The sequence below is a fragment of the Physella acuta genome, unplaced genomic scaffold (genome assembly GCF_028476545.2).
Source record: "Physella acuta isolate Inbredline_101_S28 unplaced genomic scaffold, ASM2847654v3 ptg000158l, whole genome shotgun sequence".
NCBI classification, from domain to species: Eukaryota; Metazoa; Mollusca; class Gastropoda; family Physidae; genus Physella; species Physella acuta.
Genome location: NW_026731677.1, coordinates 205,462 through 229,403, shown reverse-complemented (window position 1 = coordinate 229,403; position 23,942 = coordinate 205,462). Strand labels below are relative to the sequence as shown.

Below are 23,942 nucleotides of genomic sequence, written 5' to 3'. Positions count from 1 at the left end.
CGCCACCCATCCACCCACCCAACATTAGCAATGGCTGGATAGTCTTGCCCACTCACCATATCAACTCATCCCACCTATAACTTCAACAACTGGATATACTCAACAACCCACTAAATGTCTCAATGACTGGATCAACTCCTCCCCCCCCTCAGTTATGTCAATTAATGCATGTATGTATCCACCCTCCCAACATGTCTCAGTTAGTGGATAAACTTGCCCACCCACCCAACATAACATTGGATAGGCTCGTCCACCCACCATAGTCAAAAACTGGATATACCCACCCACCTAACATCTCAATGAATAGAATAGACTTACCCACCCACAACAGTTATGTCAACTGGATATACGCATCCAATCCTTCGTCTCAATGACTGGATAGACTGGCCCACCCACTGTAGCGTTGTCAATAACTGGATGTACTCATCCACCCATCGTTGTCAATAACTGGATATACCTACCTACCCACCTAAATAAGCGTCTTCAATGACTGGACTAATCCACTCAACATAACGTGGTTAATTACTAGCTTAACTTGCCAAATATAACGTTGTCAATAAAAGACTTACCAACCCTAACACCATGAGCAATGATTCAATAGGAGTGGGAAATTTATAAAAATTTAAAATATTACAATGATTTACTGTTGCAGTTGGAAAATAGATAGGGAGATGGTTGGATTATTGGGATCAAAAGGAACTAGCTTATGGTTAATATTGTCGGTGTAAAACCATTTTAAAAATCTACCAAATAGACGGTATGAATATGCTTGTGGAAAAAAAAATTGTTGATTAAACAAAAAAAATCAATATTCAGATGGTTGGAAATTGAGTGGTAGGAACATGCTTCTGTGAAAATAATGAACTGTAAAATAATAGGAAATATTTGAAATTGTCAAGACAGAGAGGTTAATATGAAGAAAATGGTTGCAAATGAAATTTAGAAACATTTTTAAAATGATTATATGAATATGGTTGCAAAAAAAATTATGTCCGTTTATTATGATCGAATAATCAAAATCAAGATGGTTGCAAAATTGTTATGTAGCATCATGTTTGTATGAAAAATATTACATCATATGTATAATTCATTATTATAATGGTAAAATATGAAGATGATTGCAAAATGATTATCAGGATCAAGCTTGTCTTATAACAACTGCATTGATGATGCGTCAATGTTGGTATTTAAACAATCAGTTAAAACATGTTTGCCAAATGATTTAGGATCATGCTTGTGCGAAAACAATTGCATCAAAGTATAATAAAATGAAAAAAAGATGGTTGCAAAAGAATTATTTAAGGTCATACTTTTCATGTAAATAAGCATATTGTCTATGGTAATATTTAGGAGCATACTTGTGCGAAAACAATTGCGTCAGTGTAAAACGTTAAAATAATAGCTGATGGTTGTAAAAAAAAACATTAAAATAATAGCAGATGGTTGTAAAAGGAATAAGGTCATGCTTGTGCAAAAACAATTGCGTCAGTGTAAAACGTTAAAATAATAGCAGAAGGTTGTAAAAGGTATTAGGTCATGCTTGTGCAAAAAACAATTGCGTCAGTGTAAAACATTCAAATAATAGCAGATGGTTGTAAAATTAATAAGATCATGCTTGTGCGAAAACAATTGCGTCAGTGTAAAACGTTAAAATAACAGAAGATGGTTGTAAAATGAATAAGGTCATGCTTGTGCGAAAACAATTGCGTCAGTGTAAAAGGTTAAAATAATAGGAGATGGTTGTAAAAGGAATAAGGTCATGCTTGTGCGAAAACAATTGCGTCAGTGTAAAACGTTAAAATAACAGCAGATGGTTGTAAAAGGAATAAGGTCATGCTTGTGCGAAAACAATTGCGTCAGTGTAAAAGGTTAAAATAACAGCAGATGGTTGTAAAATGAATAAGGTCATGCTTGTGCGAAAACAATTGCGTCAGTGTAAAAGGTTAAAATAATAGCAGATGGTTGTAAAAAAAACGTTAAAATAATAGCAGATGGTTGTAAAAGGAATAAGGTCATGCTTGTGCGAAAACAATTGCGTCAGTGTAAAACGTTAAAATACTAGCAGATGGTTGTAAAAGGTATTAGGTCATGCTTGTGCAAAAAACAATTGCGTCAGTGTAAAACATTCAAATAATAGCAGATGGTTGTAAAAAAACGTTAAAATAATAGCAGATGGTTGTAAAATGAATAAGGTCATGCTTGTGCAAAAACAATTGCGTCAGTGTAAAACGTTAAAATAATAGCAGATGGTTGTAAAAGGAATAAGGTCATGCTTGTGCGAAAACAATTGCGTCAGTGTAAAACGTTAAAATAACAGCAGATGGTTGTAAAAGGAATAATGTCATGCTTGTGCGAAAACAATTGCGTCAGTGTAAAACGTTAAAATAACAGCAGATGGTTGTAAAATGAATAAGGTCATGCTTGTGCGAAAACAATTGCGTCAGTGTAAAAGGTTAAAATAATAGCAGATGGTTGTAAAAGGAATAAGGTCATGCTTGTGCGAAAACAATTGCGTCAGTGTAAAAGGTTAAAATAATAGCAGATGGTTGTAAAAGGAATAAGGTCATGCTTGTGCAAAAACAATTGCGTCAGTGTAAAACATTTAAATAATAGCAGATGGTTGTAAAAAAAAACGTTAAAATAATAGCAGATGGTTGTAAAAGGAATAAGGTCATGCTTGTGCAAAAACAATTGCGTCAGTGTAAAACGTTAAAATACTAGCAGATGGTTGTAAAAGGTATTAGGTCATGCTTGTGCAAAAAACAATTGCGTCAGTGTAAAACATTCAAATAATAGCAGATGGTTGTAAAAAAACGTTAAAATAATAGCAGATGGTTGTAAAATGAATAAGGTCATGCTTGTGCAAAAACAATTGCGTCAGTGTAAAACGTTTAAATAATAGCAGATGGTTGTAAAAGGTATTAGGTCATGCTGTGCAAAAAACAATTGCGTCAGTGTAAAACATTCAAATAATAGCAGATGGTTGTAAAAAAAACGTTAGAATAATAGCAGATGGTTGTAAAAGGAATAAGGTCATGCTTGTGCGAAAACAATTGCGTCAGTGTAAAACGTTAAAATAACAGCAGATGGTTGTAAAAGGAATAAGGTCATGCTTGTGCGAAAACAATTGCATCAGTGTAAAACATTAAAATAACAGAAGATGGTTGTTAAATGAATATGGTCATGCTTGTGCGAAAACAATTGCGTCAGTGTAAAAGGTTAAAATAATAGCAGATGGTTGTAAAAGGAATAAGGTCATGCTTGTGCGAAAACAATTGCGTCAGTGTAAAAGGTTAAAATAATAGCAGATGGTTGTAAAAGGAATAAGGTCATGCTTGTGCGAAAACAATTGCGTCAGTGTAAAATTTTAAAATAATAGCTGATGGTTGTAAAAAAAACGTTAAAATAATAGCAGATGGTTGTAAAAGGAATAAGGTCATGCTTGTGCGAAAACAATTGCGTCAGTGTAAAAGGTTAAAATAATAGCAGATGGTTGTAAAAGGAATAAGGTCATGCTTGTGCAAAAACAATTGCGTCAGTGTAAAACATTTAAATAATAGCAGATGGTTGTAAAAAAAAACGTAAAAATAATAGCAGATGGTTGTAAAAGGAATAAGGTCATGCTTGTGCAAAAACAGTTGCGTCAGTGTAAAACATTCAAATAATAGCAGATGGTTGTAAAAGGAATGAGGTCAGATGGTTGTAAAAGGAATAAGGTCATGCTTGTGCGAAAACAATTGCGTCAGTGTAAAACATTCAAATAATAGCAGATGGTTGTAAAAGGATTAAGGTCATGCTTGTGCAAAAACAATAGTCAAAGTAGCATCAATGTATTTTGTAAATAACCAACCATTATAAATTTTTTTCCAAAATGAAATTTGTGTCATGGGTAATATAATAGAAAGTAATTGCAAACAATTTCTTAACAAGTTTATGCGAAAATTGTGTCAATGTTGAACATGCTTGTTCCAAAACGATTGTGGCAATGTACTCTATGTATAATGTTAATAAAACAGATGGTTCTAAAAGAATTATTTAAGGCCATGCTTGTGCGAAAACAATTGCGTAGAATTTATTGTCAGTTTATTTTGGTAAATAATCAATGATTATAAAAAGGATGAACTAATATTTAGGAACATTCTTGTTCTAAAACCATTTTTTTAATATATTGTTAAAATTATAGAGGATGGTTCTTAAAGAATCATTTAAGGTCATACTTGTGCGAAAATGATTGTGTCGATTTAGTGTCAATTTATTTTGGTAAATAATCAATCAGTATAAAGATGGTTGTAAAAGGACTTGTATAATGGGTAAATAATAGGTTTCGTAAGGATTTAGGTCATGCTTGTGCAAAAATAATTTGTCAATGTAGGGTCTATGTATTTGGTAAACAAAAAATTTAAAAAGGTTGCAGAACAAATTTAAGAACATGCTTGTGCAAAAACAATTTGTGTTGATATAATTATAATGATAAAATAATAGAAGATGTTTGCTGTATTTAAGGTCCCGTTTGTGCATAATAATAAATTTATTGCATTAAAGTAGCATTATTGTATTAATGTATCTATATATAAATGGCTGCAGAATAAATATTTAGGAACATGCTTGAGTGCAAATTATTATTCTGTCAATGTATGTTGGTAACAAATCAATTAATTTAAATAGGGCTAAAAAATTAAGATCATGTTATTGTGAAAAAATATTGTATCTATGTTTTATGTATTTTTGATATTTAAAAAAATGTTGTAAACAATGAGGAACATGCTTGTGTGAAAATAATTGCATGTCATTGTATAAGTAAAATGGTAAAATAACAGATGGTTGCAAAGGGAATAGGATCAAACTTGTGGTTAAATGATTTGGTGGATATAGAGTTTATGTATATTGGTAAACAATTATTCAATATAATTGATGCAGAACAAATATTTAGGAATATGCTTGTGCGAAAATATTAAGATGTTTTATAGTAATGAAATGGTTGCAAAATGATTTAAAATCATGCTTCTGCGAAATGATTGCGTCACTGTATAATGGTAAAATAACAATATGGTTACATTAGGATTAAGGTAATGCTTCTGCGAAATGATTGCGTCACTGTATAATGGTAAAATTACAATATGGTTACATTAGGATTAAGGTAATGCTTCTGCGAAATGATTGCGTCACTGTATAATGGTAAAATAATATGGTTACATTAGGAAATGTGTGGATGTGGTATCGGTAAACTATAAAAGGTGCTTAGAATGATTGTGTTGTTGGCGTCCGTACCTGGTAAACAATCGGTCAATGTAAAGATGGCTGAAAAACAAATATTTAGGATAATATTAGTGCAAGAAAATTTTATCGATGTTTTTTTTTATGGTGATACAGGGCCCACTATAAAAATGGTTGCAATACTTGAGGAACATACTTCTGCGAAAATGATAGTGTTAATATATAATAATTAAAAATAGAAGATAGTTGCATAAGAATTAAGGTCATGCTTGTAGAGTCACTGTATTTTGGTAAACAATCAATATATTGTTGCTCAACGAATTTTTTGGGTACTTGTAAAATAATAGAAAATGATTATTTAAGGTCATTCTACTGCGAAAACAATTGCATTGGTGTAGTGTAATGAATTTTTTATTTGGTAAACAATTGATATCAAAAGACTGCAAAATGAATTTTATTTAAGGACCATGTTTGTTTGAAAATATTGTGTCAATGTATTATGAAACACGGTTTACGGCTATGCGTTGATGTATTATTGTAAAATCTGAAGATAGTTGCAAAATGAATATGTTCAAATAAGTATTCAATATTTTAAGGTTTAAAATAAAAAAAAGGTTCCCTAGCACTAATAAAGGTTTGAAATCAAAAGGTTCCCTAGCACTACTAAAGGTTTGAAATCAAAAGGTTCTCTAGCACTACTAAAGGTTTGAAATAAAAAGGTTCCCTAGCTTACTAAAAAAGGGTTTTAGCACTACTAATTTCTACTTAAGGTTTGAAATCAAAAGGTTCCCTAGCACTATCAAAGGTTTGAAATCAAAAGGTTCCCTAGCACTATCAAAGGTTTGAAATCAAAAGGTTCCCTAGCACTACTTAAGGTTTGAAATCAAAAGTTTCTCTAGCACTACTAAAGGTTTGAAATCAAAAGGTTCCCTAGCTTATTAAAGAATTCTTAGCACTACTTATTACTCCTTAAGGTTTGAAATCAAGGTTCCCTAGCACTACTTAAGGTCTGAAATCAAAAGGTTCCCTAGCACTACTTAAGGTCTGAAATCAAAAGGTTCCCTATCACTATCAAAGGTTTGAAATCAAAAGGTTACCTAGCACTAAAGGTTTGAAATCTAAAGGTTCCCTAGTACTACTAAAGGTTTGAAAGCAAGGTTCCCTAGCACTATCAAAGGTTTGAAATCAAAAGGTTCCCTAGCACTACTTAAGGTTTGAAATCAAAAGGTTCCATAGCACTATCAAAGGTTTGAAATCAAAAGGTTCCCTAGCACTAAAGGTTTGAAATCAAAAGGTTCCCTAGCTTATTAAAGGGTTCTTAGCACTACTTATTACTACTTAAGGTTTGAAATCAAGGTTCTCTAGCACTACTAAAGGTTTGAAATTAAAAGGTTCCCTAGCACTACTTAAGGTTTGAAATCAAGGTTCTCTAGCACTACTAAAGGTTTGAAATTAAAAGGTTCCCTAGCACTACTTAAGGTTTGAAATCAAAAGGTTCCCTAGCACTACTTAAGGTTTGAAATCAAAAGGTTCCCTAGCACTACTTGGTTTGAAATTAAGGTTCTTAGCACTGCGGTTTTGAAATCAAAAGGTTCCCGAGCTTATTAAAATTAAAGGGTTTTTAGCACTACTTATTACTACTAAAGGTTTGAAATCAAAAGGTTCCCGAGCTTATTAAAAAAGGGTTCTTAGCACTACTTATTACTACTAAAGGTTTGTAATCGAAAGGTTCTTAGCACTACTAAAAGTTAGAAATCATAAGTACCATAGCACTACTAAAAGTTTAAAATCTAAAGGTTCCCTAGTACTACTAAAGGTTTGAAATCAAAAGGTTACCTAGCACTAAAGGTTTGAAATCAAAAGGTTTCCTAGCTTATTATAGGGTTCTTAGCACTACTTATTACTAATATTACTACTTAAGGTTTGAAATCAAGGTTCTCTAGCACTACTAAAGGTTAGAAATCTAAAGGTTCCCTAGTACTACTAAAGGTTTGAAATCAAAAGGTTCCCTAGCTTATCAAAAAAAAAGGTGTGAAAGTTTCCCTAACACTACTGAAGTTTTAATTAAAATCAAAAGGTTCCCTAGCACTACTAAAGGTTTAATTAAAATCAAAAGGTTCCCTAGCACTATTCAACTAAGGCTTGACAAAAAAGTTCCCTGGCATTATTAAAGGTTCTGAGGTTTAAAACACCAGGTTCACATAACAAATGAAGGGTTTGAAATGTATGGTTAGAATTAAAATTAGAAATCATAAGGTTGTTAGCATTAAGTTTAAAATTTTGTAATTAGCTTTCTGAAAAGGATGTTTGCAAGCTTAGATATATGAGAGCAACAGTTTTCCATCCCACCTACAGGTTGTGTTTAGAAGTCTTATTTGAAAATGTCCATTATGTATTAGTGTACATATAGCAAGGTCGATTATCAAAATAGCTCCAGTTAATTAGTTAAAAGAAAAGATGATAATATATCTTGGTCTATATGTTTCGCCCCTTACTGGTTTTTGGCCTATTTATGTTGCGCCCCTTCCCATCCCATAGCCCATTTATATGATGCGTTCCTTCCCATCCCATAGCCCATTTATGCCCCTCCCGTCCCATAGCCCATTTATATGTTGCGCCCATCCCATAGTCCATTTATATGATGCGTTCCTTCCCATCCCATAGCCCATTTATGCCCCTCCCATCCCATTGCCCATTTATATGTTGCGCCCCTTCCGATCTCACAACCCATTTATATGTTGCGCCCCTCCCCATCCCATAGCCCATTTATATAATGCGTTCCTTTCCATCTTATGGCCAATTTATGTTGCCCTCCATCCTAACCTTATAGCCCATTCATCCATTTATATTCTGCGACCCTTCCTGTCCCATGGCCCATTTATATTAGGCGCCCCTTCCCATGGCCTATTTATATTCTACGACCCCTTCCTATGGCCCATTTATATTCTGCGCCCCTTCCCATGGCCCATTTATATTCTGCGACCCTTCCCCATGGCCCATTTATTTTCTGCGACCCTTCCTGTCCCATGGCTCATTTATATTCTGCGCCCCTTCCCATGGCCCATTTATATTCTTTACACCTTCCCATGGCCCATTTATTTTCTGCGACCCTTCCTGTCCTATGGCCCATTTATTTTGCGCCCCTTCCCATGGCCCACTTTTATTCTGCGCCCCTTCCCATGGCCTATTTATATTCTGCGCCCCTTCCCATGGCCCATTTATATTCTGCGCCCCTTCCCATGGCCCATTTATATTCTGCGCCCCTTCCCATGGCCCATTTATATTCTGCGCCCCTTCCCATGGGCCATTTATATTCTGCGCCCCTTCCCATGGCCCACTTATATTCTGCGACCCTTCCTGTCCTATGGCCCATTTATTTTGCGCCCCTTCCCATGGCCCACTTATATTCTGCGCCCCTTCCCATGGCCCATTTATATTCTGCGCCCCTTCCCATGGCCCATTTATATTCTGCGCCCCTTCCCATGGCCCATTTATATTCTGCGCCCCTTCCCTTCCCATGGCCTATTTATATTTTGCGCCCCTTCCCTTCCCATGGCCCATTTATATTCTGCGCCCCTTCCCATGGCCCATTTATATTCTGCGCCCCTTCCCATGGCCTATTTATATTTTGCGCCCCTTCCCTTCCTATGGCCCATTTGTAAATTGCAACCATTCCCATCCTATGTTTGTCTCTCCCTTACCATGGCCCATGTTTGTGATGTTGCATCCCCAACCCCCCTCTGTTAGATGTCCTGGTATGTTAAGGTGAATAATAAAAAAAAAATTTCGTTTAGTTTATACCTATGTGCCTTATCACGTTCTATTATTTTATGTCCCCAATTCTGAGCTATATCGGTACTAGATTAGCACTATTTATTGTAAGCGTCCCGCGTACTGCTTTAGTCTCATTGAGTCATTACTCTAGTAGCAATTTCGTTTGTAAGTAGGATGTGTCCACTTCTTTTAAATATAGCTGTTTTGATAGGTTGACTACTTAGCTCAGCTACCTGCCATGAGTAACAATTAAGTACATGTTAATAAGGTTTAATCAAAGGTACTGTTACAAAATGGAAGAAAAACTAGGTAAAGGTGATATAAAAGATAATTAAAGGTGATATAAAAGATAATTAAAGGTGATATAAAAGATAATTTAATAAAACCCGATAAGAATGTATTGTTTACAAATGATGAAACATTAATAGAAAATGGTAAAAAACACACCGTGGTACATAATAAGCATACAAAAGGAAACGCAAACATGGCTGTAATAATAGTAACATACAAATACATTTTTATGCAAGGTATTAAATAACTTAAAATTACAACATGGGATAATGCCTAAACTATGACCACTTATATTAATATATAATGCGTTCTACATCGTATGGTCCTTTTATATGTTGCGTTACACCATTTCAAATGACTTGTTTATATGATGAGTCCTCCAGCTATGATACGTCCTCCAACCTGCGGCGCTCCAAATTATGTCCCATTATAATGTGTCCTCATTGTATGGCCCATTTATATAATACGTCACTCCACATTCGTATGGCCCGTTTATATAATGCGCCACTCCATATTCGTATAGCCCGTTAATATAATGCGTCACTCCACATAAGTATAGCCAGTTTATATAATGCGTCCCCATTGTATAACCATTTATATAATGCGTCCTCATTGTATGGCCTGTTTATAATGCGTCACTCCACATAAGTATAGCCCGTTTATATAATGCGACACTCTACATAAGTATAGCCCGTTTATATAATGTGTCACTCCACATTCGTATGGCCCATTTTTATAATGCGTCACTCCACATTCGTATGGCCCGTTTATATAATGCGTCACTCCACATAAGTATAGCCCATTTATATAATGCGTCCTCATTGTATGGCCTGTTTATATAATGCGTCCCTCCACATTCGTATAGCCCGTTTATATAATGCGTCACTCCACATAAGTATAGCCCGTTTATATAATGCGTCCTCATTGTATGGCCCGTTTATATAATGCGTCACTCCACATTCGTATAGCCCGTTTATATAATGCGTCACTCCAGATTCGTATGGCCCGTTTATATAATGCGTCACTCCACATTAGTATAGCCCGTTTATATAATGCATCACTCCACATTCGTATAGCCAGTTTATATAATGCGTCCTCATTGTATGGCCTGTTTATATAATGCGTCAATCCACATTAGTATAGCCCATTTATATAATGTGTCACTCCACATAAGTATAGCCCGTTTATATAATGTGTCCTCATTGTATGGCCTGTTTATATAATGCGTCACTACACATTCGTATAGCCCGTTTATATAATGCGTCACTCCACATTGGTATGACCCGTTTATATAATGCGTCACTCCACATTCGTATAGCCCGTTTATATAATGCGTCACTACACATTCGTATAGCCCGTTTATATAATGCGTCACTACACATTCGTATAGCCCGTTTATATAATGCGTCACTCCACATTAGTATAGCCCATTTATATAATGTGTCTCTCCACATTCGCATAGCCCGTTTATATAATGCGTCACTCCACATAAGTATAGCCCGTTTATATAATGTGTCCTCATTGTATGGCCTGTTTATATAATGCGTCACTACACATTCGTATAGCCCGTTTATATAATGCGTCACTCCACATAAGTATAGCCCGTTTATATAATGTGTCCTCATTGTATGGCCTGTTTATATAATGCGTCACTCCACATTCGTATAGCCCGTTTATATAATTCGTCACTCCACATTGGTATGACCCGTTTATATAATGCGTCACTCCACATTCATATAGCCCGTTTATATAATGCGTCACTCCACATTCGTATAGCCCGTTTATATAATGCGTCACTCCACATTGGTATGACCCGTTTATACAATGCGTCACTCATAATTCCCGTTTTATGCTTCCTCCATTGTATGGCCCGTTCAAATGATGCGTCACATAGACTGTTTATTTAATGTGTCACTACATAATTCGTTTGTCCCATTTTATAATGCATATGGCCCGTTAATAATATTATGACTCCACATTCGTAAGGCCTGTTTAAATGCGTCCTTCATGTATTGCATCTAAGAGTTGTGTCAACTCGTATATTCCATTGGCCCATTTATATGTTGCGTCCTCCATATGTCCCGTTTGAATGTCACAAACATTTAAATGCCCCATATTAAATTCCCAGTGTGTAGCAGAAAAACGCTTAACATTTTTTGGCAATGTCATACACTGTCTGGTTTTCTCAAACAAAGCTCTAGAGAAGAGGTTCTGATAATCCAGATGAGTTAAGATATTGCTATATGGTGAAAAAAGTATGTCTTAGCATTTACAAATTTCTTAGTTTACCTGCAAGTTTACTTAGTTTTCCTTTTTTAAAAAAATCTAAAGGTTAGACATTCTTAGTTTTGGTTTTTTAGTCTATTTTCTCCTGTCTGTTTTTTTAGTTGATTTCCTTCTGTCGGTTTATACTTAGTTAACTATACGTTTAGCAGCTACAACTTAACTTAAAATCTAATTTAGTAGTAAATGTCAAGCGAGCAAATTGTTGGTTCATTGTCACTCATTTCATGTAGAATGTAGAAAAAGTTATATTTTTATTTAGATAAAAAAAAAAGCAGCAATAAAATAATGATCCGTTTTTTTTTTTGCTAAGGTAATAGTAATAGTGCTATAAAGGTCCAGAGTTCTTAGACTTTATTTAAATTTATACATGGTTCACAATCTGACCTGATAGATGAACATGGTTCACATTACATAGCAGTAGATTAATAAGATTGACTTAAACATGAATCACTTAAACAAAAAACACATAGATCAACATGGTTTACATAAACAAATAGTCATGATATATCAACATGGTTTACATAAACAAATATAAACATAATATATCAACATGGTTTACATAAACAAATATAAACATAATCGATCAACATGGTTCACACAGACAAATATAGTCATGATATATCAGCATGGTTTACTTAAACAAATATAAACATAATAGATCAACATGGTTCACATTAAAAATATAGTCATGATATATCAACATGGTTTACATAAACAAATATAAACATAATAGATCAACATGGTTCACATTAAAAATATAGTCATGATATATCAGCATGGTTTACTTAAACAAATATAAACATAATAGATCAACATGGTTCACATAGACAAATATAGTCATGATATATCAACATGGTTTACATAAACAAATATAAACATAATCGATCAACATGGTTCACATAAACTAAACAAATAACCATGATAGATCAACATTGTTTACATAAACAAATAACCATGATAGATCAACATGGTTTCCAGATTTCACCGATTTGAATAACAAAAAATATAGACATGGCAGATATTCAACTTAATTTACAAAAATAAGCATAGTTAAAAAGGGTAACTTAAAATGGCTCAGAAATGGGTACAATTTGGTTTTAAGCAAGGAGTAAAATTGACAACTGTTACGCAATAGCACAATAGTACTCGTAGTCCTCTGTGATAAGACCCTTCAGCTATTGTGTATGTTGCGTCCCCATTGTATGGCACTTATGCCTTATGCTAAACCCATTGTATGGTCCCTTTAAATGATGTTTATACACCTCGTTCGTTGTGTTTGCCATAGTCCTGTTAAAAAATGTTTAGTTAGGTTTAACCTACGTACTGCCTGCTTGCTGCAGATCTTACCACCATATTGATGACCGTTGATATGTTGACAAGTTCCCAATTATCAGGTTCCGTTAGACTAGGTTCCCTATATTTAGGATACCACTAGACCAGGTTCCCAATTATCAGGTTCCGTTAAACTAGCCCTTTTAAAAAATTCCAATCGACCGTTTGCCCTATTAATTTATATTTTTGGGATCCGTTAGATAACGTACTCTATTTTTTTAGGATCCCTCTCGACAATTAACCCAATTCATAGGATCCGTTAAACATGTCTAACGTTAATCATTACATAATTTTTAACAGTTAGCTTTGTCATGTATAGATTCACCATATTCTCGTAAAAGCTTTTTCCTGTAATAATAGCTCCGGATCCGTTCAATTAACATTATTTTTAGTTGTAGTATGGTTGTTGAACACCGATAGTTTCAGTACCTACCATGTATGCAAGTCATTTTATTTACGTTAAATGTTGGGTGGAAAGTAGCTGTTTACCTTATGTTTGCTTCGCTACAACATAATCTTCATTAGCGATATTAATATTTTAACGATTCTTTGATTCGTGAGTCCAGTTTATCCGATCCGTTCCTTATCGTTAGCCCGTTTAGCTGATCCGTTCCTTATCGTTAGCCTGTTTAGATGATCCGTTCTTTATCGCTAGCCCGTTCTTTATCGTTAGCCCATTTAGCTGATCCGTTCCTTATCGTTATCGTTAGCCCGTTCGTCCTACCTGTTCCATATCGTTAGCCCATTTAGCTGATCCGTTCCTAATCATTAGCCCGTTTGCCCGATCTGTTCCTTATTGTAAGCCCATTTAGCTGATCCGTTCCTTATCGTTAGCCCGTTTAGCTGATCCGTTCCTTATCGTTAGCCCGTTCTTTATCGTTAGCCCATTTAGCTGATCCGTTCCTTATCGTTTGCCCGTTTAGCTGATCTGTTCCTTATCATTAGCCCATTAGCTGATTCGTTCCTTATCGTTAGCCCGTTTAGCTGATCCGTTCCTTATCGTTAGCCCGTTTAGCTGATCCGTTCCTTATCGTTAGCCTATTTAGCTGATCCGTTCCTTATCGTTAGCCCGTTTAGCTGATCCGTTCCTTATCGTTAGCCAGTTTAGCTGATCCGTTCCTTATCATTAGCCCGTTTAGCTGATCCATTCCTTATTGTTAGTCCATTTAGCTGATCCATTCCTTCTCGTTAGCCAGTTCCTTATCGTTAGCCCGTCTATCTGATCCTTTCCTTATCGTTAGCCCGTTCGTCCTACCTCTTCCATATCGTTAGCCCATTTAGCTGATCCGTTCCTTATCGTTTGCCCGTTTTTTATCGTTAGCCCGTTTAGCTGATCCGTTCCTTATCGTTAGCCCGTTTAGCTGATCCGTTCCTTACCGTTTCTTATCGTTAGCCCGTTTAGCTGATCCGTTCTTTATCCCTAGCCCGTTCGTTATCGTTAGCCCGTTTAGCTGATCCGTTCCTTATTATTAGCCCGTTTAGCTGATCCGTTCCTTATCGTTAGCCTATTTAGCTGATCCGTTCCTTATCGTTAGCCCGTTTAGCTGATCCGTTCCTTATCGTTAGCCCGTTCGTCCTACCTGTTCCATATCGTTAGCCCGTTTAGCTGATCCGTTCCTTATCGTTAGCCCGTTTAGCGTATCCGTTCCTTATCGTTAGCCCGTTCGTCCTATCGTTAGCCAGTTTAGCTGATCCGTTCCTTACCATTAGCCCGTTTAGCTGATCCATTCCTTATTGTTAGTCCATTTAGCTGATCCGTTCCTTATCGTTTGCCCGTTTTTTATCGTTAGCCCGTTTAGCTAATCCGTTCCTTATCGTTAGCCCGTTCATCCTACCTGTTCCTTATCGTTAGCCCGTTCCTTATCGTTAGCCAGTTTAGCTGATCCGTTCCTTATCATTAGCCCGTTTAGCTGATCCATTCCTTATTGTTAGTCCATTTAGCTGATCCATTCCTTCTCGTTAGCCAGTTCCTTATCGTTAGCCCGTCTAGCTGATCCGTTCCTTATCGTTAGCCCGTTCGTCCTACCTCTTCCATATCGTTAGCCCATTTAGCTGATCCGTTCCTTATCGTTTGCCCGTTTTTTATCGTTAGCCCGTTTAGCTAATCCGTTCCTTATTGTTAGCCCGTTCCCTATCGTTAGCCCGTTCCTTATCGTTAGCCAGTTTAGCTGATTCATTCCTTAGCCCGTTTAGCTGATCTGTTCCTTATCGTTAGCCCGTTTATCCTACCTGTTCCTTATCGTTAGCCCCTTTTAGCTGATCCGTTCCTTATCGTTAGCCTTTTTAGCTGATCCGTTTCTTATCGTTAGCCCGTTTAGCTGATCCGTTCCTTATCGTTAGCCCGTTTAGCTGATCTGTTCCCTAACATTAGCCCGTTTAGCTGATCCGTTCCTTATCGTTAGCCTGTTTGCCCGATCTATTCCTTATCGTTAGCCATTTCAGCTTATCCGTTCCAATCGTTAGCCCGTTGGTCCGATCCATTAATTATTGTTAGCCCGTTCCTTAGCCCATTTAGCTGATCCGTTCCTTATCGTTAGCCCGTTTAGCTTATCCGTTCCTTATTGTTGGCCCGTTTAGCTTATCCGTTCCTTATCATAAGCCCGTTCCTTATCGTTAGCCTGTTTCTTTTCGTTAGCCCGTTTGTTCGATCTGTCTTGTTAGCCCATTTAGCTGGTCCGTTCCTTATTATTAGCCCTTTCTTTATCATTATCCCGTTTAGGTAATCCGTTCCTTATCGTTACTGTATGCCCGATCTGTTCCTCATCGTTAGCCCATTTAGCTGATCCGTTCTTTATTGTTAGCCCGTTCCTTATCGTTAGCCCGTTCCTTATCGTTAGCATGTTCCTTATCGTTAGCCCGTTCCTTATCGTTAGCCCGTTCCTAATCGTTAGCCCGTTCCTTATCGTTAGCCCGTTCCTTATCGTTAGCCCGTTCCTTATCGTTAGCCCGTTCCTTATCGTTAGCCCGTTCCTTATCGTTAGCCCGTTCCTTATCGTTAGCCCGTTCCTTATCGTTAGCCATTTTAGCTGATCCGTTCCTTATCGTTAGCCCATTGAGCTTAACTGTTCTTTACCGTTAGCCCGTTAGTGTGATCAGTTCCTCATCGTTAGGCCTTTTATCCGTTCCGTTCATTATCGTTAGCCCGTCGGTCTGTTCTGTTCCTTATTGCTTGTCCTTTTATAGTATCTGTTTCTTGTAGTTAGCCTTTTTTTTTGTGTGATCTCAGTTCCTTTATGTTTGTTAGATCTATATGATACATACAACCATCATATTTAAGTCTAAAATTTAAAAAAAAAATGTAAGAAATAAAAATAAAACATTCAAGACTTTAAGAGGTTCTAATGAATGTGCGGCACTAATACAAAATACAATGAATCTTTTCACAACTCAACTCAGGAATCTTAACTTCGATTAATTGCAATTTAACATGTTGCTTCAAGGTTTAAATACAGTGTTTATGAGGATAAGAGTTACTAATATTCAACTTACAGGGTATTACACTAACACTAACAATGATACATTATTAAGTAAAATGTTTAGGAGTGAGCTGTGTTTGTAATAGGGCTATACATTGCGCAAATGTTTGAGATGTCCTGACTAGATGTTGCATACACTAGCTAGCACGAGAGGATAAAATAGCATGTTGTTAGGTGTAGACACAGGTTTACAAAATGTGTGCGCTATTCATTACTATAATGTTTGAGTTTGGTCATGTGGGATTGATTATTCGTGTGGTGTTGAATATTGCAATATTTCCGTGTATGGTTTTTTGTGTGTGTGTGCTATTGACTACACCATTTGGTACTGTGGGATTCATGATTTGTTTTGTGTGCTTTTGACTACACCATTTGATTCATGATTTGTTTCGTGTGCTATTGAATACTATAAAATTTAGTTAGGTCATTTCGTATGTTCGTGAATGGACACGAGCGAGAAAAGTCTCAAAGGTATTTGAGAGGTGTATAAATTCATTAAAAAATCATGCAGTGTATTTACAATTAATATGGTTATAAAATCCTGCCTGTCTGGTTTTTTTCGGACTTTACTAAAGATTGGATGTATTTGATGTTTATAATATTTTCGGTAACTAAATAAAAATTTAAAAAAAAGCAAAAACAATTTGGTTTTCACGTGTAATGGCGACATAAACATGGCATTCTGCTATTGGATAGGCTGCCATAGATTTTATTGTACACATTGTAAGCTAAAAATAGAAAACTAGGTCATGGGGTTTTAAATTTGCATTGTAATTTAAAAACTTGATCTGCAAAGTTTTGTAAACAAATAGTTATCGATTACTAAGTTACTGTACAGCCAATCAATATTTGTCTTACGAAAGTGAAACATCCGGTTATAACTTAGGCTTGATGAAAATAAATAGAAATGTAGCCTTAAACTCAACAAATTATTTTCAAGTTCTCTGGATTTGCAACTTTTATAGCATTTATTCTAAGAATATAAAATTTCTAAATTAATTTTAGGCTTAAGTTTTTATTTTTTATTTTTTTTTACGGTCTAAATCTAAAAAGCACGTTTTTATTCCATGACAACAACATTATGGAAGGAATCTCGTCAACTCGCTCGCCTCCATTGTGCAAAATATTAGTATGCTAATATGGGATTGCTTATTATTCATTTAATATTGAATACTTCATATTTTGCTTAGGTCATGTGATTGAATGGTAATACTGTGGAAAACAAATGAAGTCATGTATACTTAAAAGACTAACAATTGTAATAAGAAAAATAACAATGTGTAAGGTACGCTTAAAACAAAAATGCTGGTATTAGTGAACAGATTGCCAAAATTGACCGGGGATAGTGTTTATAGTTGGCATGCTAAAAAAATTAACATTGCTATTTTGACTCTTGATAGTGGCTAAAATAAATGCCTATCATACCATTTACATATATATACTTATATTTTTTATCCATCATTCCCCCCCCCCCCCCCCTCCCCTTCTCAATTTTTAATTCCATTGCTAACTGTGAAAGGTGTTACTGACTGTTCACATAGTTTTGTAGAATTTCCTGTAGTTTGTTTTAACTATTTCCGTTACCGAAAGGTTGCAAATTAGCCTGTATTAGTTACTGAGTGCCACATTGAATATATAATAATTATTATAATAATGAACTGCACTTTAATACTCCACTTTTAACTCTACACCTTTTAACTATCAGCAGCAATTATTGTAGGCTAGTTTCTAGTCGGCTTCGCATGTTGATGTGTTGACTTTGCTACTTAAAAAAAGACCTTTTTATTGAAACATGAAACTTTCTGGTTGTGTGAACTTTTTATGGCGTCACTCTATCCTTGTAACACGACCCATTTATTTTCTATATACCTTTTTGTATGAACTAACATGAAACCGTAACGGTGAAGGTTAATTTATCTGTTACTATGTTTATGACATTTTTTTTTACTTCGAAATTTGCAATAACCACAAGGTATAAATATATTTATTAGATGTTTATTAAACAACTACTATTTGTTCTTCCAACTTGTGCAATGCGATTTTTTTAGATTTAACTTTGCTTTTAAAACAATTTCTCACTACCTAGCTTTTACTTATTAAATAGATTTCTCTGTTTCACTATTTCCTTGTTACAATATATATTTATAACTAGCCTTTAACCCCCATTTTCTGAGTTCTATTGAAAGCTTTTCAAAATTCTATTTAAACATTTTATTTACTATTTGTATATGAATTTTAGCATTGTTTATAGCATATACGCCTCCTTAATCACATATAGGCCTATACCTACACGATGACTGACAAACTATTGTGACAAAGGCATGACTTTTTTTTTGTTTCCGTTTGTGTAGAACAATTGTTGGTTGGCTTGTACTTATCAACGATTGATGCTCGTCAAAAATTGATGCTCGTCAAAAATTGATGCTCGTGTGTTCTTTCGTGTACAAAGATTGATACTCGTGTTTTGTTGATACTCAAGTGTTTTGTATTGTTAGAATGATACTCCTGGTTTATTTTTGATACTCGTGTTCTAAATTGTACGATGTATGATACTCATGTGTTATGTATTGTTAGAATGATACTCCTGTGTTCTTGGTTCATTTTTGATACTCGTGTTCTTAATTGTACGATGTATGATACTCTTGTGTTATGTATTGAAGGATGTTCATATGTGGGCTGTATAGAGCAAGGATACTCTTGAATTCCTCCGTAAACTGCTTTGTATATAGTTATATAAGCATGTAAGCAAATACTTTACACTGGTAAATGCTAGTTTCAACTAGTAGATTTTTGTTTTGCCACCTTCCTACCATCAACGGACAACTACTGTTACAATTACAGACGGTTTAGAAATTGAAATATTCCTGCTGATTCAGCTTTCATGAAATATTCGTTCACTTCCTTACCATTACCTGCAAGGCACGCGATTCCCAACTCATTTTGCTTGTGTACCCGCTTTGTGAAAACTCACACTAGTACTGACCAGCTTTGTGACAACTCACACAAGTACTGACCGTGATTTGTGACAACTCACACAAGTACTGACCAGCTTTGTGACAACTCACAAGTACTGACCAGATTTGTGACAACTCACACAAGTACTGACCAGCTTTGTGACAACTCTAACTTAAACTGACCAGCTTTGTGACTACTCTCACTAGTATTGACCAGCTTTGTGACAACTCACACTAGTACTGACCAGCTTTGTGACAACTCAGACGAGTACTGACCAGCTTTGTGACAACTCACACGAGTACTGACCAGCTTTGTGACAACTCACACTAGTACTGACCAGCTTTGTGACAACTCACACTAGTACTGACCAGCTTTGTGACAACTCACACTAGTACTGACCAGCTTTGTGACAACTCACACGAGTACTGACCAGATTTGTGACAACTCACACAAGTACTGACCAGCTTTGTGACAACTTGATACTAACAAGTATTTTGACAACTATTACTTTGTGACTTACGACGTGTAAAGCATGTAGTAGATTGGTCGAGCCTCAAGTTGTTTAAACCCTCAAACCCGTAGTTTTTAAAAGTGATCCAATATTCATTTTTTGATACCCAAATTAACTAGTTAGTTTCCCTATTTCCCCAGTATTAGAATGTTGTAACTGTAGCATCGATTAATAAACGGAAAAAAATTCCAATATTAAGTATTGTATTGAATATAGATAGGCCTATTGTATCTTTGTTAGTTAAAAAAAAGTCACATGTCGAAGTTGACTTTATTTAGGTAAGAAAGACTAAGTCGAAGTTGACCAATTAGATTCACCAATCTACGCACGTGCTGGTCCCGATCATCTGGTGAGCACCCGTTTTTTTCGACAGATTTTAACGTCTGCTCGCTTGATGAAAAACACAACCGGTAACATTTTTAGACGCATCTGTTAACAAAATAGACCATGACGTGAATTTGACGATGTTGACGTGAGGGGAATAAAAATGTTACCAGTTGACACGCGCCCTGCTTTCGCTTTGAGAGAAGCAGTGGCAGAAAGATGCACGCTCGGTCTTTTTATATTTTCTCTTTTATTAAAAGATGCATCTTTCTTTTTAAATCTTAAAGATAAATTGACCGTGGCTTTTTATAGCCAACAATGCCATTTTTTTCTCTTCAAAATTTAAAAGTGGAAACAACAAAATGGCAATACATTTTTAACCATGCCACAGGCGGTCCCAAGCCCGCTCAAAAAATGGGAGGGAAAATGTATTGCCTCGTGACGTCATCAAGCCTTTTTTAGACAGAACGTAAACATCCAGTTAGAGGAGTGGACATCGGTAATCATCCAGTTGAGGAGTGGACCTGGGTATTCATCCAGTTAAAGGAGTGGACCTCGGTAATCATTTAGTTAAAGGAGTGGACGTCGGTAATCATTTAGTTAAAGGAGTGGACGTCGGTAATCATTTAGTTAAAGGAGTGGACGTCGGTAATCATCCAGTTGAGGAGTGGACCTGGGTAATCATCCAGTTAGAGGAGTGGACCTGGGTAATCATCCAGTTGAGGAGTGGACCTGGGTAATCATCCAGTTGAGGAGTGGACCTGGGTAATCATCCAGTTGAGGACTCATCTCACCAACCATGTAATAAGCGGACTGGACTCGTGTGAAGTTTAAAGCCTCTATTCTGCATGGAGTTAACAGCAGAAGGCCGCTGGTGTACCTTGGGGAGGAAGATGTTTTAGGTTTGTCTCCCCACGGAGAGAGTAGCTGTATAGCTCTACTTAAAACTGCCTTTCTTTTTGCTTGTTAAGTATCAGTAAAAGGTATTTTACGCTTCACATGAAAGAACAATTAATTGTTGAACTTAATACAAATACAAACACATTTTAAAGAACGATTTGCAAACTAAATACAAACACACAACCACATATTACAGAACCATTCTTAAACTTAATTCAAGCACATATTAAAGAACAATTATTAAACTTAAAAAACATTACCATACCCAAATCTTATTAGTTTGTCGGTTTTAATTAAGGCTCAACAGGGTTGTATGTTAGTACATTTGAATAAAGTGATGTATAAAGAATAATCGATATGCGTTTTTTCCTGATGTATATAATCTGTGACGTTTGTTATGATTCTTCTTGTGTACTCTGCCCACGAGTTTTTCAACGGAGTAGATCAAAACCTATACCACCTAGCTCCAGACCAACGTACACCACCTCACATAGCACGACACACCATACCAAAACCCACAAACCACCTCACACATAGCTCGACACACCATTCAAAAACCCACACACCACCTCACATAACACGACACACCATACCAAAACACACATCACCCCACATAGGACGACATACCATACCAAAACACCTCACATAGCTCGACACACCATACCAAAACACCTAACATAGCACGACACACCATACAAAAACACCTCACATAGTACGACACACCATACCTAAACCCAACCAAACCCCTTCCCAACACACACATTACACACATGGGGGTCGCAACGGGCTTTCTGGGGGGTCATAGCTAGACTAAACTCTTGCTATGAAAAAAAAAATATTTAGAAAAACGAACTTTCGATAATTTGGCTCCCGACAGAGAGCTAATTTTTTTCAGTTGCATAATTGTCTGGAGCATATTAGTCGGGAACCACATTGTCGGGAGTAAATTCCTTACCAAGTACATACAACTGACACTCTTTTTGATGTGTGTTAACATAAAGATTAACAGAAAATAAACCCACAAATCAACAAAAAGCATCGTAACCATAACATACAAAAACACCCAATAGTTATAATTCATAATTGATAGAAACTAAAAATCAAACACCATCACAAATAGTTCTGAACTCTTTAATATCAATGTTTAATTTAAACTTTTATTGACTGACAACAAGTCATATTATTATCTCATCGGTCAACCTCATATCCCGACTTAATCTACATTTCACACAAAAACTTATAGTTGCCTGGCGGTTCAAAAGACACATCATTCATTTGGTAGTTGTACGTTCGATGGATGGACATAAAATGTTCTTTACCTTGGTAGTTGGACGGATTTCCAGTCGACCAGTCAAAAAATTTGACAGGTTCCATGCTGGTCTGAAACACCCAATAGCCCTCCTTGGTCATATCATTTCCAGAAAGCAGCAGACCTTCAGTGTTTTTATTCCTGGCCAGGGTTTGCACAAACCTGAATTCACCTTCGGTGTTGATTTCTGCCAGGTACCAGCCACACGACAAACACATCCTTTCCGCTTGTTGCGCGTCTAGGTAGTAGTAGGTAGATTGATAATACCGATGTCCGTTGTAATCAGCAGGGGGTTCAAACATATTATTAGTACTGCTTTGGCAATCTATAGAAGCACTGCTAGTAACTGTGGAAAAATAGTAAAATTATATAAAGGCTTTAAAAACGACTAACGAAGAAAAACGGTAATGTTTTAACAGACTTAAAAAAATTAATCCGGAGAAGGCCCTAAAACATTACGACATGTGGAACTTACTAAAGCTGGAAAAGGCCCTAAAACATTACGACATGTGGAACTTACCAAATCCGTAGAAGGTCCTAAAACATTACGACATGTGGAACTTACTAAAGCTGGAAAAGGCCCTAAAACATTACGACATGTGGAACTTACCAAATCCGTAGAAGGTCCTAAAACATTACGACATGTGGAACTTACTAAAGCTGGAAAAGGTTCTGAAACATTACGACATGTGGAACTTACTAAAGCTGGAAAAGGTCCTAAAACATTACAACATGTGGAACTTACCAAAGCCGGATAAGGCGTGAAGCAACAGAGCGATGAACAGCAACATGTTGGTCGAATCTCTTCAGGAACAGCCGAGAGGATGTATCCTAATGGCTGTGTGGGCTGGGTTTTACGGTATGCTTGTAAATTAAATACAACAGGTGTGCGAGCATCTGATGTTTATGTCATTCCCGGTGCAATAAAAATTGTCATTTCAACATTATTGAGAAAATAGTCTAAATAAAGGGGCAATTTTAGGCCTGGATTGCCTTATAAGGTCAGTGATATCTTGGTTTGACTCAAGAAGTCATCGCTATGCTTTTTGTGTTCCACATTGCTAAGTGCGTTTTATTCATTTGACGGCTTGACTATATTTAACGCATTAATTAATACAGGGACCCTACAAGCATACAAGTTCCATGACAACCATCATCGCTGTATTCTACTTTGAGGCCTACAACAATGACGTAAATAAGCTTTTTTAATTTTCCAGTTTTCGCTTTTAAATAGCCTACACTCTTAGGTTGATGTTGTTTTTACACAAAATTTAAATTGATGCTTTCGCCTGTGGTTTGTTCTTGTCAACATAGAATTTGAAAGCAATACACTAATATTTGTAAATGCAGCTTTTGTGTTATTTTTATTACTTTTATTATCAAAACGAAAGTTGAAAAATTACGGGTCTGTTAGCTGGTAATATTGGGTATGGTAATGCTTAATTATATGTTTCCTTCGGCCTGAATAATGAGCAATGCTTTGATCAGTATAAACGTATAAAAGAGAGGTTAACCCATTCACATTGTTCTCTAATATGGAGATAGGGTAAAAGTGATAAAATTGGGAGCG

The 23,942-nt window shown here is 36.1% G+C and overlaps 1 protein-coding gene across 1 annotated transcript; it reads right to left on the bottom strand.

Annotated features, from left to right (window-relative positions):
* Positions 1 to 22,234: 22,234 nt before the first annotated feature.
* On the bottom strand, positions 22,235 to 23,192 carry LOC131935777 (lectin BRA-3-like). The gene is made up of 2 exons (XM_059292423.1): positions 23,118 to 23,192; positions 22,235 to 22,718 (listed from the first exon to the last, which is right to left on the bottom strand). The coding sequence occupies exons 1-2, from the start codon at positions 23,161 to 23,163 to the stop codon at positions 22,282 to 22,284; spliced, it is 483 nt and encodes a 160-aa protein (XP_059148406.1). The 5' UTR covers positions 23,164 to 23,192; the 3' UTR covers positions 22,235 to 22,281.
* Between the last annotated feature and the right edge of the window lie 750 nt (positions 23,193 to 23,942).

Excerpts from the sequence above, each read along its gene's own strand:
- LOC131935777 (XM_059292423.1), bottom strand. The coding sequence starts at position 23,163 with ATGTTGCTGTTCATCGCTCTGTTGCTTCACGCCTTATCCGGCTTTG. Across the intron at positions 22,719-23,117 it reads TCACGCCTTATCCGGCTTTG|TTACTAGCAGTGCTTCTATA; the intron begins GTAAGTTCCACA and ends ATTTTTCCACAG.